The sequence below is a fragment of the Tetrao urogallus genome (genome assembly GCF_951394365.1).
Source record: "Tetrao urogallus genome assembly, chromosome: 21".
Classification (NCBI taxonomy): domain Eukaryota; kingdom Metazoa; phylum Chordata; class Aves; order Galliformes; family Phasianidae; genus Tetrao; species Tetrao urogallus.
This window is the reverse complement of record NC_136834.1, coordinates 3,679,388-3,694,365: the sequence shown is the minus strand read 5'-3', so window position 1 is coordinate 3,694,365 and position 14,978 is coordinate 3,679,388. Positions and strand designations below refer to the sequence as shown.

Here is a 14,978-nt window from a genome sequence, read left to right as displayed (position 1 = left end):
ACATGTAAAAACACTACTATTTCTGTTTGCAGGTACCTCTTACTGCATTGCAAGTCACAGCTCCACACACTGAAGAACAGACAGGCAGAGAAGTGTTTATGCCCAGTGGTAGGTCATGGTTCCAGAGGCTTTTAACCACACAAAACCCCACTGAGACTGTTCTAGAAAAGCAGTAGAGCATTACAAGTAACAGATCAGAGCTGGTGAGAACACTAGGTAAAGGAGTCAGCTAGGGGGAAGGGAGAGGACCTGCAAACTTAACTTCCTTCAGCTGCCCTTATCTTTCTAATACAGGAAACTGTGATCTAAACAGGTGACTAGTGCTTTAAACCAGAACAGAGTTGCATGATCCAAACAGCTTAGTTGATACGAGGGTTCCTGAAGTTTCTTCCAGCAAAACGGGCCTTGCTGCCAAGCTCCTCTTCAATTCTGATGGAAAGGCAACAAAATGCTGGTATGAGCAGTCAGTGTAGAGCTGCTTTAGCACAGCTGCGAGCCTTACACTGAACTACCTGATCTGCCTGGTGCTAACAATACTGTAACAATACAATGCTACTAACAATACACAGCCACAAGTCCATTCCCTCCAAGTAACTTCCGAACTCACAGATACTCCACTACCCTGGTTGCTATCTCCTAAGTAATCCTGCTCAAATACTTCAAACTCTTGTCCAAGGGAAATGTCTCATGTAGAGAGGAGGACAATTTCTCAGAGACATAACATTACCGGATGCTTTGTGTAACATTCCTATTTTATCTCCACTCTGATAATAACTAACCCAACTCACCACTGAGCCAACCACCAACCCACAAGTATCTCTGCCAGTGTCAGTTTATGTACTTCTGCATCTCAGAAGCCGAGCAGCTTAAGAGCAAGCTGGACCCAAATGTATTAATGCAGACCCATTTTATGTCAGGCCTAACTCACAATCCTTTTCCCACTGTGAGTCTCACCTCAACAGCTGGTTGTACTTGGCTAGGCGCTCAGATCGGCAAGGGGCACCAGTTTTGATCTGAAAGGGAAACCAAAATTCATCAGTAACTACAGCAGAAGCAAGGCCACAGATGCAAACAGAGCTACTCTATTCAGAGCAATCAACAATGGCAAGCTTTATTTTCAGCATCAGGCTTTGAAATCCTGTACACTCAATCAAGATAAAGTTTGGGAGCAGTAACCAGTGTTCATTCACTAACAGATTCACTGCCTGGAAATCCTGACACACCCAATAGTGAAATTTCTGATTTTTTTTTTTTTTTTAATTCCTGGTTAAAGGTGAGTTTACACAAGATAATACGTTCCAGTGTCACATTCCCATGAAGCAGATGATCTTCCTGCACATAGAAGCAGGAACTCTTCATGCCTTAAGTCACAGAATAGCCCATCTGCAATACATTATGACTTTATCATATTATCTCATCAAGCAAGAAAGCATGTCACAGCAGCTACAGATACAAACCTGACCAGTGCAGAGACCAACCACCAGATCAGCAATGAAGGTATCTTCTGTTTCCCCAGAACGGTGACTCACCATCACACCCCAGCCATTGGACTGGGCAAGCTTGCAACTGGAAGAGATAAGCAAAGCATCACATCATTCTCATTTGCACAGCAGCCTTTGCTCTGGTGAGGCTGCCAAGCACCAGGTATTCCCAGATTTGGCAAGGCAGAACTGCTCTTCAGTACATGTGAAAGCTTGGAGCCACACAGCTGCTTTTACATGTGCTTACACCTAGTGTCTGACATGCCCATATGATTTGGAGGACGTGCAGGTACAGGTTTTACTCGCCAATATTCTGAATTCACAATTGTTCATCCCTTCACAAATGCCTCACCAGATTTCTATTCCACTAGACTTTGCTCAGCCCCCTCAGCTATACAATTCCTTATGCAACACAGGATCCCTTACCCCAGCATGGTAAGAAAAGGGAGAACTTACGCTTGCAGAGACTCAGTCACAGAACCAATCTGGTTGACCTTCAGGAGCAGGCAGTTGCAAGATTTCTCCTCCACAGCCTTGGCAATACGCTTTGGGTTGGTCACCGTCAGATCATCGCCAACCACCTGGATGCCAACACTGGCAGTGAACTTCTTCCAGGCAGCCCAGTCATCCTGGTCAAAAGGGTCTTCAATGGACACCACTGCAGAGGGACAGAAGGAACTTCAGGGTACAGGCTGCTTTCAAACAAGTATTACCCACCACAACTTCCAGGAAGCTCACTGCTCTTGATCTGCACGTAAGGGAGGCTGCACCTCAACTCTTCCTTCAGCAATCAACCCTTATTATCTGCTACTAATATGAGCCTGGAACTTTGGAACTTACATGGGTAGTTCTTCACAAAGCCCTTGTACAGGTCAGCCAGCTGGTCAGGAGAAATGTATCTGCTGGGATCATCAGGGGATTTGAAGTCCAGGTCATACTTTCCATCACGGTAGAACTCTGACGCAGCCACATCCATGCCAATGACAACCTTGTCAGAGTAGCCAGCCTTGCCAATAGCAGTCTTCAGCAACTCCAGAGCTGAAACATTGAAAGATAACTTTGAGATCTTGTTGAGCACCTTAATACAAAGCTGTTCTTTTGCTAGCAGCACATTCACTTGGGCAAGAATTTCTATTACTCCCTACGAAAAGCCTGAAGGGCACACAAAAGGATCTTCGGAAATAACTGGAACAGGATACTTGAATACTGTGCTCAGATTTTAATACCCGAGACAGGGATTGCTAATCTCTTCAGGCAGGACCACAGTCCAAAAAGGTGAAGACTAGATGACACTACATCATCTTTCACCTTTATGAACGTGGGCAGAAAGCAGTCACTATCCTCAAATCCCTTTAAACCCCAGACCAGGTGCTGTTTGTAACAGAAGGTTGCACCTAAATACACCTAGATACAATGCACAGCTTGCTACTGCACAGGGCACCTTCTCTTCACATCTGCTGTTCTCCTCTTGTACACAACTGGCAATTTAACTCCCCAGCACAAGTATCTACATACCACCCACTGTGCTTCTGTTTGCTTTAAGCAGAGTCCAAGCAATGAAATCCGGTACGTTCACAACCAGGAAGACTCTTCAAGCATTTCCAACTCCAAGCCTAACTGCCAGGTCAGCCAAGCTATTTACAGTAGGAAGCTTACATGAAGTATTTTTAAAGATACTAATATGTCATACAAGCTGCAAGAGCAGCTGCTACCAGCAGCACAGATTCCTTGGACTGTAATAGTCATCTTCATTGATGTCTGCTAGTGTACAGACCTTGTAAAAGCTGCATGCTCCTGCAGGACTCAAACACACTTATTTCCAATACTGGCTCCTCACCTTCGGTATCAGAGAAGGCAACTGCAGCTCAGAGGCCAACAATATAACTAGCAGCTTTAAACCATGCAAGTGATCACCGAGTTGTAGTACTGTACTGGCTTAGTATCTGCTCCATACAGAAAGCAGAAAATAAGCCCCTTCTGGAGCACATTTTTTTGGTAGGAACAAGCATTTGACTTCCCATAAGACAGACTGTGTCCCCACTTCCTTGAAGGCCTCTGAACAGAACTGTCTGGCTGTGGAGGCAGTGAATGCCTCAGCCTCCCAAGTTGACCTGAGTGCAACCTCACACATCACCCATTACAGTTCAAACTGCTCTCCTTTGTCAGCAAAAAGAAAACCACAGCAATTCCACTCACCTCTGACTACTGACATTAGAAAACTCAAAGATACACTGACGTGCCCACATCACCCTTTTCAAGTGCAAAGTGCAAAGACTGCTTCAAGCCAGTACAGAAGTGGTGAGGAAGGCACACCACCTAGACTGGACCACATCCATATAAGATCTTAGAAATCTCCAGAGAAGAAGCAGAGCAAAGAAACAGCAGCAACTGGTTAGGTCTCCTCCTGCACCAAGATCATTTTTACCTTCTTTATTTTCAAGGATATTGGGGGCAAAGCCACCCTCATCACCCACGTTGGTTGCATCCTTGCCATACTTCTCCTTGATAACATTCTTGAGATTGTGATAGACCTCTGCACCAATGCGCATCGCCTCCTTGAAGTTGTCAGCACCCACAGGGAGGATCATGAATTCCTGCATAGCCAGCTTGTTGCCAGCATGGGAGCCACCATTGATGACGTTGAAAGCCTTGAAGTAATCCAAAGGAAAAGTCATTTAACATATCTCATTGTGAGCAGACAACAGCGAGAGATACTCCACTATCAAGATAATTTAACCCAAGAGCAAATGACATTGCAAGCACTTGGTCAGATCATGCCTCTAGCCAGTCTTATAAGGAAACTTACAGGAACAGGCAGAATGACTTCGGGGTTTCCAGCCAGGTCGGCAATGTGGCGGTACAGGGGGACACCCTTCTCAGCAGCACCAGCTTTGCAAACAGCCAGAGATACACCCAAGATGGCATTGGCACCAAATTTAGCTGAAATAGGAACAGAAACATTACATTTTCCTGAAGAGATTCAGCAGTATCAGCACAGTCACGGTCTTGGGAAGGTAAGTGTACAGCATAAGCCATTTACCTTACTAGAAACAACGTGCAGCACATCAGACCTATATAACAGCCTTAACACAAAGCCCACTTACATTTGTTCTCTGTTCCATCCATTTCCAGCATCAGTTTGTCTATCTTTTCTTGCTCCACCACACTGACATTCTGCAGAGAGAAACAGGCAAAACACTGTGTGAAGAGCAACGTGGCTCAGAGAACTCCCACCTGCCCACTGCAGCTTAATTTCCCTGGCAGGCATTAGGAACTGCTTAAGCACAACTACCAACAGTAACCTAGTTCTTACTGCTACCAAACAGCAGCTTCTTCTGGTCACTTCCAACAGATCACAAGGCTGACCTAAGCTTGACACATCAAAAGCTTCTTTTATTCTTCACATTCAGAGCTGTAAGGCCAGGCTCTCACACTGCTTAACTGCAGACAGAGTTACACTATGAGCCTGACATGGGGGAAAGCTCCTGTTTGTGACCCCTGCTCCCTTCCTGCAAGCTCAAAGACAACTGGCTTACAAGCCCATCTGTAACTCAGTGCATACTGTTACGACATGCAATCACTTTATGCATTATCACCATCTTGCCCCCTCATTGGCAGCTAGGGCTCAGTGCTCACAAAAGGCACCAATGTCTCTCAAGTCAACTTCACTAAGATTCCTTTAAGACTACCTTCCAAATTAGCCTGGACAAAACCCAGCCACCATCACCGTGGCCCTCCTCTCACCCCCCTCCATTCAGCCACCCTTTTAAACATAATGCAGTTTGCATCTTAAATGCACTCCACTGAGAACTCCAGGTGCTGAAGTGCTGCTGCACACTGCTGGAGATTCTTCTGATTAAGTGTTAGAGATGCAATCATTAAGGGAAGCCATTACTGTAGGTCAGTTTTTTCTCATGCACTCCAATACACAGGCTAACATCCCCCAGGTAATACAGTTCCTGTACCTGCCTCTAGAGAGAAAACACATCAGCTAGGATGCACTGGACTGGCATTAACTGATGTTAGCAGAAGACAGATTGCTCCTACCTTGCTAATCAGTGCAGGTGCAATTGTTTTATTGACGTGCTCAACAGCTTTTGAGACACCTGGAAAGAACAAGCAAATCAGACACTGGTCAACCACACTCGTTATGCAGGCATTAGTAGATGATCTCAATACCATCTCATGCTATTCAAATCCCAGTTCAACCTGAGCTCACTGCTGAACACATAAAGACACCATCCCAACTGAATGGAAGTTGCATGAAGAATCATCTAGAAATGCCTGCTGCAATGTTAGTTTGCAAGACCATGCACTGGAGAAGTCTGTCCAAGTGACAAGGTTGCACTAAAAGCACATCCATTACCTGTGTGCATAATGCTGTCGCCAGGAACTCGTTAACATATTTAACAGCTCTGGATACACCTGACAGAAGCGAAATGGACAAGAGAATCAAGGAAGAGATGAAGGCTCACAGCCAAAGACAAAAATCAATCATGCAAGAAAAAGCAAAGGTCACAAATAGGAAAACAGACCTACAGATCCCCAAGTGTGTGACACTGAGCAGTAGTCCAGAAACAAAAGAGTTCAGAGGGCAGAGGAAGTTGTGCAGCAGTCAGGCAGGCTGTGTTTTTGTTCTTGCCACCATGGTTTGATACTGCAAAATCAATTGCAGACCAGAACCGTGAGTGGCCAAGTGACAGCACTTAGAATAGGTTTTAGGAGAGCCTACTGCTACCTACTGGTAGACTGGTTGAGTAGGAGGAAAGGAAAAAGCTTCTCCTGGAAGTTAAGCATGCAACAGCTCAGGCATTTATTTGCCATCATTTTGTAGCACTCCTGAAGCATCACCTCAGCACATCCATTTCACACTTGATGCAACGCCAAAAGAAATACAACTTCTGTACCCATAAGAATTCAAGTGGGCTGTTACCACAGCAAGGAAGAGCACGTGAACACAGCCCCTTTTCAGTCTCTGCGGACCATTGCGAGGTAAAAACAAGAGCTCCAAGAGCTCCAAAACAAGAGCTCGCTTCTTTCCCATAAGCACAGATCAGTTGCCAGCTACCAACACCAGCCTAAGGAATGCTGTCATGCCTGTGCAGCATTCAAATACCCCTGAAAACCCAAGCTTCAGAACCCAATAAATGCTGATTAAGCATACCCTGAACCACATTAATTGCCTTTCAGACAGTTCAAGTCTAGAATTTTTTATTACAGAAGACCTTCCAGCTATCTATAACTCATCCCATATGGTGAGGTGTTTCTTAACTCATTACTTGCCAGGTGATACAAAACCCTGAGCTGTGGCAGCCTACTGAGGAAACTCAGGCTGTGCTGTCTAGTTAACTGCCCATTAAGTGGCTACAGGATGAGGTTTAGCAGCTCTAAGCACACACACAGCACCTGGGCTAAGTACAAATTTATACTGCTCAGGGAAAAGAGCCTTAAGTGGATAGCAGAAGCTCTTCTGTTCTTTAGTATATTCAGTCATCTGCAGTTTATTCTGCTCTGCAGCAGTAGCCATCATGGATCTTAAGCAGTAATTACCCACTCTGACTGCTCGCTCTTAATAGGCACAAAATATTTCAGCTTCCTTTCATCTGTCTGGCAAGGAAAGTTTGGAGTAAAGACATTTAACCTTACAACTGAGAGAATTGATTGCATAGAGATGGAAACTATCACCAATACTCTTAGGTCAGCAAGTTAAGGTGGAGTCCTGCTGTCCAAGTCCTAAAAGTAACTGAAGAATTGCTACTAAGAAGTTTATGAATGTCCTCTTGGACACTGTTACTCATTTCCCTCCATGCTACTTTCTACACCAGTCTTCTGACTGTTTAGTTACTTTCCAGGACATCAGTCAGCAGGCAATTAAAATATAGTAACTAAAACAAACTTCAGTATTATGACTACCCACAGTGAAAGGCAAAAGTCAAACGGCTTCTGCTCTGATTCAGCCTGAAATGGAAGCATTTCAGTGGTTACTCTTGTAGCATTGCATGTTTCCCATTGCCAGCAGTTGGCATGAACTACAAGTTCAGGAGTCTGCATGTTGGGATCTAACGAGTTTTACAGTGCCACAGTAGACACATTTAACAACACTTGTTTGACGTTCTTCTATTATGAGATCTGGTGACTAGCTGCAGTGAAGCACTCTGTACCTTACACCAACATGTAAGGCAACAAAAAGTGCAACACCTAACTATGTCTCAGCATGCAGTACTACAGACACGCTCAGCCAGCTGGCACCTGAGCCCCACACGCACTGCTGGAAGCAGTCACTCTGCCCAGGCCTCTGGGAAACCCTGCAGTTTGTGTCTTACCTTGACTCCAGTTGCACAGCCTATGTGCAGGTATGCACATCTTACCTTTCATCACTTCCACTTCATTGCCACGCCTTGTACAGGCTATGGGAGGCAGTGAAGGAGCCCAGGTTTCTTCTATTGCAATCTAGCCTAACTTCAGCAGCAATGCTTCTATTGTAACAAGCCAAGCCAGGCACCCATATTCAGGTTTACCTTTTCCCAGGTAGCGTGTCTTGTCATTGTCACGAAGCTCCAGAGCTTCATAGATTCCAGTTGAGGCACCGCTGGGAACAGCAGCTCTGAACAGACCTGTTTATAACAGAAAGAATTGCCTTAGCACATGGAAAACCACCAAGCATGCTTCACCCACACATCATCTCAACCCTCCACATGCTTCCACCCACAGAGATAGGGGAGGTCATAGCTAAATCAGATCTTGGTGATCCTACACAATTTGTCTGCTCCATTAGTGTCACCAATTCTATAGTGTCTCCCCACAGCAGGCTTTCACTCCCTCAGACAAATACATATTCTCTTCCTGTGTGAATTTCAACTGTGTTTGGAAAGCTGCCCATTCACCTTCCGATACAGCAGGTTTATTCAATGAATCTATTTCTTAGGCCAGTCTAGCCACTGAGCTCTTAAGCTCTTGTGAGATGTGGCACATGAGACAATTCAGAGACCTGTTTTGCTCATCTGAGCTCTTCAGACCATTCATTCTTCCAATTAAGGGTGCTGAACTTGAAGAGCAAATTGGAAGGCTGGCATCTTGAACAACAGGCCAAACAGACTCCATCTTCTGCCTTTCCCTTATCCCACTTAGGCCAAGAGCTTAGCAGGGGAAATCTCATTAAATGATTGCATTAATCTTTTGAGGCAAAAAGATCAGCTATTTAGTTAGTGTATTACAGCCATTGTATTTGCTCATTCCACTGAACCACGCTGGTCTGTGCCTGTACAATGCCTTTGTCAGATCCTATCAAATATGGTCTGAACAACTAACAGAAACCAAGTAAAAATCATAATAATTAGAAATATAAGATGGTGTATGTGAAAACACAATTAGAGAAGATGCTGGGTCCTGCCTAATTACCTGTGCAGAAAAGAAAACCTTACCCAGGATTCAATCCCACAGCAGAAGACCTTCATTACAGAGCCTGAGAAGCTAAACATGCTCAAGTGCAGTCAAACAGACTTAAATGAACACAGAGAAACTAAGTCCATTAGAAACTGCTTAGGGACAGGAAGAAGGTGTTAACAGAGTTGGCCAATGCTATCCAAGTTAAGCTCAGGACAAGGGGAGGGAGGCACATGACACTGTTTGCATTAACACTTGTGCAATGTAGACAAATATCTACTAAGGACTCACCCTTGCTGGTGTAGAGGTCTACCTCAACAGTGGGATTTCCACGAGAATCAAAGATTTCACGGGCTTGGATCTTAAGAATGGACATCTTGAACACCTGCCAAAAGAGTTGAGTGTCAATTCATAACCAGCAGTGCCACCAGCAGTCATGGGAACAACTCAGAAACATTGCTTTTCACTTCAAGTAAGAAAACATTCACTGCTTGCCTGGAGCACTACACAAGGAGGAAAAGAACCTCAACCTAAGCAGAAGAACCATCTAAAACCAGAAGTTTGATATGCTGAGCATATCAAAGTAATCAGTCAAGTAATCCCAATACAGGAAATTACTGCAGCTAGTTAGAATTCTTTTTGCTAAAAGACTCGAGGGCTCTTAGTATGCACTGCAGCTGTCCAGAGCCCAACGTAACCTGTCTTGAAATAGAAACAGACACCCACAGCTCTAACTAAGCACTAAGTTTTGCCCTTTCTTAAAAGGAACATATACAGGAATAGCCTTTCCTCCCACAGGGAGGACAGACTACTGCAACCTTTGAGAACTTCCTCCTGCCCCCATCTCACATCCCCACACTTAAGAAAACTGCTGTAAGGAATGCCTTGTGTAAGCTCAGACAGTACTTCAAAAATCAAGTCAGATGAATGCCTGTAAGCCATGGACCAGCACCAAAACCAGTTCATCTGCAGAGAAAGCTCAGCCTCAGAACCATCTGGAAGCCAGCTTCTGGCATGCCCGTGTGGGTGGCAGCTCTGAGTGACAGCACAGTCACGAATCTCCTCTCACTTACTGAGATGACAGGCTCTCAGCAGTGCTGCTGCTTGTTCCAACACAGGAGGAAGGCAGTTTCACCACCTTCCTCCCTCCACAGGAACGTTTTCCTCCCCCCCATTAAAAGGCAGGTAGCCATTCAGTTTGTCCCCCTGGAACAAACTGCCCTTCAAACTGCCTTGCCTCTGAGCAGCTGACTGTACAAGGCAGCTCAGATATTTTAGACACCGTTTGCCTTACTGTAAGACTCTCACCCTGTCAGATGATACAACTGTCCTAAGAAGCAGAGCAAGCTGGCTCCAACTGCCCTCCATGCAGTCACGACTTAACTTTAATCAGTGAACATACAAGCTAGAGACAAATCCCTGCAACTTCCATGTTAGGATTCTCATCTATGCAGATTGAGCTTTCTGCCACATGCTCCAAGCAACCACTAAAGGAGAACAATCCCCACTTATCTGAAAAAGGCTTTTGCAGCTTCTTCTACTGGCACCTGCTGTACCTCACTTTCCTTTTCAGAACCAGATCTGCTGCAAGACATAAGGTGCTCTGTTCTCTGAAAGCACTGGCAGCTCACAAGGAAGTCTTAGTGCAATGCAAGAACTGCCTGTTCACCTTCACAAAGGTGTCACCCCAGCAATACATGCTGCTGGAGCTTCCACTGGTACCCCAGGTCTGACATTACTCAAATGTCCTTGGAAATGACCTCCCCAATAGTCCCTCCCTGGTTTTTTTTTTCCAGAGGAAGGCATTTCACAGCAATGCCCCATTCCAAGAATTCCCTGCCCGGTTTTTTTGTTTGTTTGTTTGTTTGTTTTTTTCTCTCCTCGTTTTCATGTCCACTCACTTCTGTATTCAAGAAACTGTTTTCCTACTGAGTGTTACCCCGGGTAAAGCTGGTAGCGTTCAGCTCACCACAAGCTATGGAGATGCGTTCTGCCTCCATCTATGCAGACGGAGAACCCACATAGGCCTAGCTGCAGGAAGGCTAACTGCACACAGCTTTGGACAGTTGTGCGGCCTCTCCAGACCTTTGTACTTTGTGATGGAGCTAGACAAACACACTGATAGCACGAGGGGTCCTTTATGCACATATTGCCTTAAACCTTGTTTTGTACTCTAATCTGCTGGCAAGGTCAGAGCCTCCCTTTGGCTTCCCAGGCCTCGCTGGGAGCAGCCATGTCATTACCTCCTCCAAGGCATCAAGTCCTATCAGTCATCACCTACTCCCTGATGCTGTGCTCTGCACAGGGAATGCAATATTCCAACAATAGAGCAGGCTGCTCTAATTAAAGTTACAATGATTTGCAAGCTCACTGCCAATTTTATTACCAAGAGATTAATGCATGGAAGCTATTTTGCAGCCACGTTTCTCTTAACACATGCATTTCTCTTCACACATCACTGCAAGAATCAGCATGGAGAATAAAAGCGAGTAGTAGTTTGGCCACAGAACTAGCCTAATTAATGGAGAGTGCTTATCACAGAGCTGCCATGCAGTTATCAGTGACACTTACACGCTTTAAGCCTGCAACTCTCATACGACCACCCTGAAAGAAAGAATAACCTTATTGCTCATTAATCCTTGACCTCACCGGCTTAAATCCGAGCAAACGCTCTGCCTGGGCCAAACCCGGCACCTCCTGCTCTCACTCCCGCGTCCCACGTGGTGCCGGCTCACCAGCGCAGCACGCCGTGAGGCAATTGAACTCCGTGCGGCACGGAACGCCTCAAAGGCTCGCCGGCTCCTTCCTCCTCATCAAGATGGAGGCCTGGATCCGCAGCCTCGCGCTGCGCGACCGCCTGCACCGCTTCCTGCCGCAGCCCTGCCCCGTGACTCAGCCGCGTGTAACGGCACAGAGGCCAAGATCCTCTCGGCAGACGCGGTTTTTCCGTACGCGAGTTGCCCGCAGATGGGCATCGCGTTACGGGGGGCCGCGCCCCGCAGCGCCGCCCGCAGATAAACGGGATTGAATCCCGCCCGGAGAGCCCAAGCGCCCAGATTTAGGCGTTGACGTAAGACATTCAATATTCGACATGAAGCTGAAGGACATCCAGCGCCGCTAAAGAGGGGAAAGGTCCAAAGCGCGACTCGCCGTCTGAGACGTGCTGCTTAATCATTAAGAGACAGACGTTAATCGCCGCCGGGACGCACCGCGCTGCCGCCCCCGCAGCCCAGCGGTTCGGCATGGGGCCCGCAGGCCGACCGACCGCTCAGCTCCGGTCTGAGAGGAGCGGCGGGTGTGCCGCAGCACCCAGCCGGGCCGCAGCACCCAGCCGGGCCGCAGCACCCAGCCGGGCCGCAGCCGGGCCGCAGCTCAGTTCACCCCGCCGCCGCCGCCCTCCTCCCAGCCTAACCCAGCCCCCCTCTCACCTCTCCGCACCCGGCTCAACGCTGACTGAGAACAGACGACTGCGCGCACGCCAGCCTATACCCACCTCATGCAGATGAGTTGCCCGCCTCCCACCTCCTATTGGCCAGCTCGGCCACCTACGGCTTCTCTATTGGACAATCCTAACGCATGCTGATCTTCCATTGGTCGGCACCGCCTCGCGCCAGCGGCGATTCAGAGGGCGTGCGCTACGTGCCGAGGCAGCCTGCCGGGCTGTGCACACGGCGCGTGGAAAATCCCAGTGGGGGGGGCGGGCGGGTTCACGGCGGGAGGCGGGAGCGCGCGCTGAGCGCGGGAAGCGGCGGTGCTGCGGGGAGCGAGCGGGGTGCAAGGAGCGGGAGCTGGGTGTGCAGGAAGGGTTTTTTTCTCCTTGTGCACCAAACCACTGCAGGTCTGCTCACAAAGCCAGGGACATCGACGCACAGGGTTTGTTCTGCAGCTTTGTGCGTGAAGAAAAAATGATTCTCGCGCGCGTGTGCGTGGATATTGGGGACGTTTATTTTGCTTGCGGTGTATGCAAAACCCAAACCTTTTGCAAGGACTCGGCTCGGTGCTGCAGTGCCCCCGAAATCACTGGCTGAGTGTAAAAGTAAAGGCATGCATGCACAGGAGGGGGTCCAGCCCAGCCCCCGGGCTGCAGGGAACAAAAGGCTCTGCCTGTGCACAAGGAACTGATGCCCCAAAGGCACGTGCTTGGGGACCAGCAAATGCATCAGAACAGGGCCCAACAGCAAGCCCTGGCGTTAGGAATTTGCCCAGAGAATATTATGCACAGCAGTACTGGCCAGGAAGTTTAAATTAAAAAAAAAACAAAAAAAAAACAACCCAAACTGGAGTCGAACTGCTGCTTTATAGGCACATCTCTCGTTGCATGCCAACCCCCACAGCTGTGTGTCACAGCCTTTGTGTCACAGCCTTTGTGTCACAGCCTTTGTGTCGCGCTCAGGGCAGCAGCAAGCAAGCAGCGAGCACAGCATCCTCCTGCTTGCAGCAGCAGAGAGGTGAAGCTGCACCGTGCCACGTGGAGGCAAGCAGAGGTCCGGGCTGCTCTCAGCCATTACCCGGCCTGGCTCTGCTTTCCCTCTGTAAAGAAGAAATGAGAGCATCCCCGAGGCTATGAGCTGTCTGGCTGGCAGAGTTCCTGTGGCAGTCCGGGCTTGTTACTGCTTAATGCTATCCTGAGCAGAATTTTTGGCAGGGGGGCACGTGGCTAATGGGGCACACTGGGAAGGAACACATTTTGGCACCTTAAAGCTGTGCAGCTGTAATCCGCCCTGACAGCCCAGCGGCTCCACACCAACACACAGTGCTGGGCACCCATACAGCACTGCAAAACCCACCTGCGCTGCAAGGCCGGGTTGCATGATGTGTTATATGCAGTGCATGCAGCTTATTCCACTGCTTGCAAGGAGCTCATGGTTCCAACCACCAGGATGCTTGGGGAATGGAACCTCTGCAGGCCAGGACTTGTTCCCCAGCTCAGTCATACACCCCAGCAGCTCCATGCAGAACAGGCTGCCTTCCAGGGCGTGAGCTTTTGCTCTGTGCATGCGTTTCCTTAAGACTGCGGGGATCTCTCTTCCTTCCTCAGTGCACAGCTGAAGGGCAAGTGCTCCTCAGCTCAGCTCTGCCAGCTGGGCCCTATTTCTATAGGATTCTTCCAAAAAGCACTCCTGTGAACCAGCAGCCTTGCAACAAGGCCTTCCTGAGTGCATCTCCCACCTGTAGTCCTTGGGGGCTTTGAGGAGCGCTCGCTGGAAAGGTAACAGCACTGCCCAGCACTGCTTCTACTGCACATCTCGCATGGCTTCTCAGGTGTTCTTCTCTTCCAGGCAATCCAATCCCCTTCTGACTTTCTACCTTCTCATCCCCCTCTGCTGTCATGCTTCAGCCTTGCAGCCTCTGGGTGATGAAACACTGCCGATTTTAGGCATGAGAATAGCAAAATGACTGGAGGTGACAGACTGATGTCTTTTTTAAAGTGCATAGCTTTGCTTTCTAGTTCTCCTCTGTCCTCCTGGGGTTTGGCAGCTGGGCCGCTGGGTGCTCTGGGAATGGTCTCAACCTCCTGACCTCAGGCACTGCCCAGCTGTGCTGCTCAGCCCGAGCAGGGTGATGCTACCAGAATGCCTTTCCCAGCAGCTACCTATCAGAGATTGAGATCTGAGGGTAAACTGGAAGCTTTTGGAGCAGTTGGATGTGAATTCCAAGCTCTGTGCAACCTGAGCCCTGGTCTGGTCATCCTGCTGGTGGGCGAGTGGTCAGCTGCTGTTGGGAGATGGTGTTTGGTACTGAACTAAGAATGGGAGCCAGCGGACAGTATGGGCGAAACAAATAACAGCTCCTTTGTTGTCTGAATGAGTGCACAGCACTCATGCAAAAAAAAAGGTTATCAAGCAGGCTTCTCTGCTGCAGAACAGGTATGGCACAGACAGGGAGGATTTACATTTCCTTCTCGATGCTCTCCTGCCCTAAAAATCAACCAGGTTCTCATGGGAAATGCTCTCAGCTCCTGTTGCACAGGCCGTGGTGATGGCAGTGGAAATGTGCAGCCTCTCCCGGTCTGCTGGTGGCATTGCCCACCCATCTGTCTACCAAGCTGCGGAATGTTAGGAAATTAATGCTTGCGCAGCCCTTTGGAGGTGCAGAGTGCAGTGGATGGGCTCA

General features: G+C 48.1%; 1 protein-coding gene across 3 annotated transcripts; it reads right to left on the bottom strand.

Moving 5' to 3' along the window:
* Window positions 1–196: 196 nt before the first annotated feature.
* Window positions 197–11,459, bottom strand: ENO1 (enolase 1; the record flags this gene model as incomplete). 3 transcript variants are annotated; one of them, XM_079545432.1, is made up of 12 exons in its annotated part: window positions 197–429; window positions 955–1,013; window positions 1,458–1,566; window positions 1,938–2,139; window positions 2,322–2,519; window positions 3,907–4,129; window positions 4,288–4,421; window positions 4,586–4,655; window positions 5,529–5,587; window positions 8,000–8,095; window positions 9,156–9,249; window positions 11,436–11,459. In XM_079545432.1, the coding sequence occupies 12 exons, from the start codon at window positions 11,457–11,459 to the stop codon at window positions 360–362; spliced, it is 1,338 nt and encodes a 445-aa protein (XP_079401558.1). In that variant the 3' UTR covers window positions 197–359. The 3 variants fall into 3 exon arrangements, with proteins under 3 accessions (XP_079401558.1, XP_079401559.1, XP_079401560.1); XM_079545433.1 differs by lacking the exons at window positions 5,529–5,587; window positions 11,436–11,459 and adding an exon at window positions 5,848–5,906 and having other exon boundaries at window positions 9,156–9,240; XM_079545434.1 differs by lacking the exons at window positions 4,586–4,655; window positions 5,529–5,587; window positions 11,436–11,459 and having other exon boundaries at window positions 9,156–9,240.
* Between the last annotated feature and the right edge of the window lie 3,519 nt (window positions 11,460–14,978).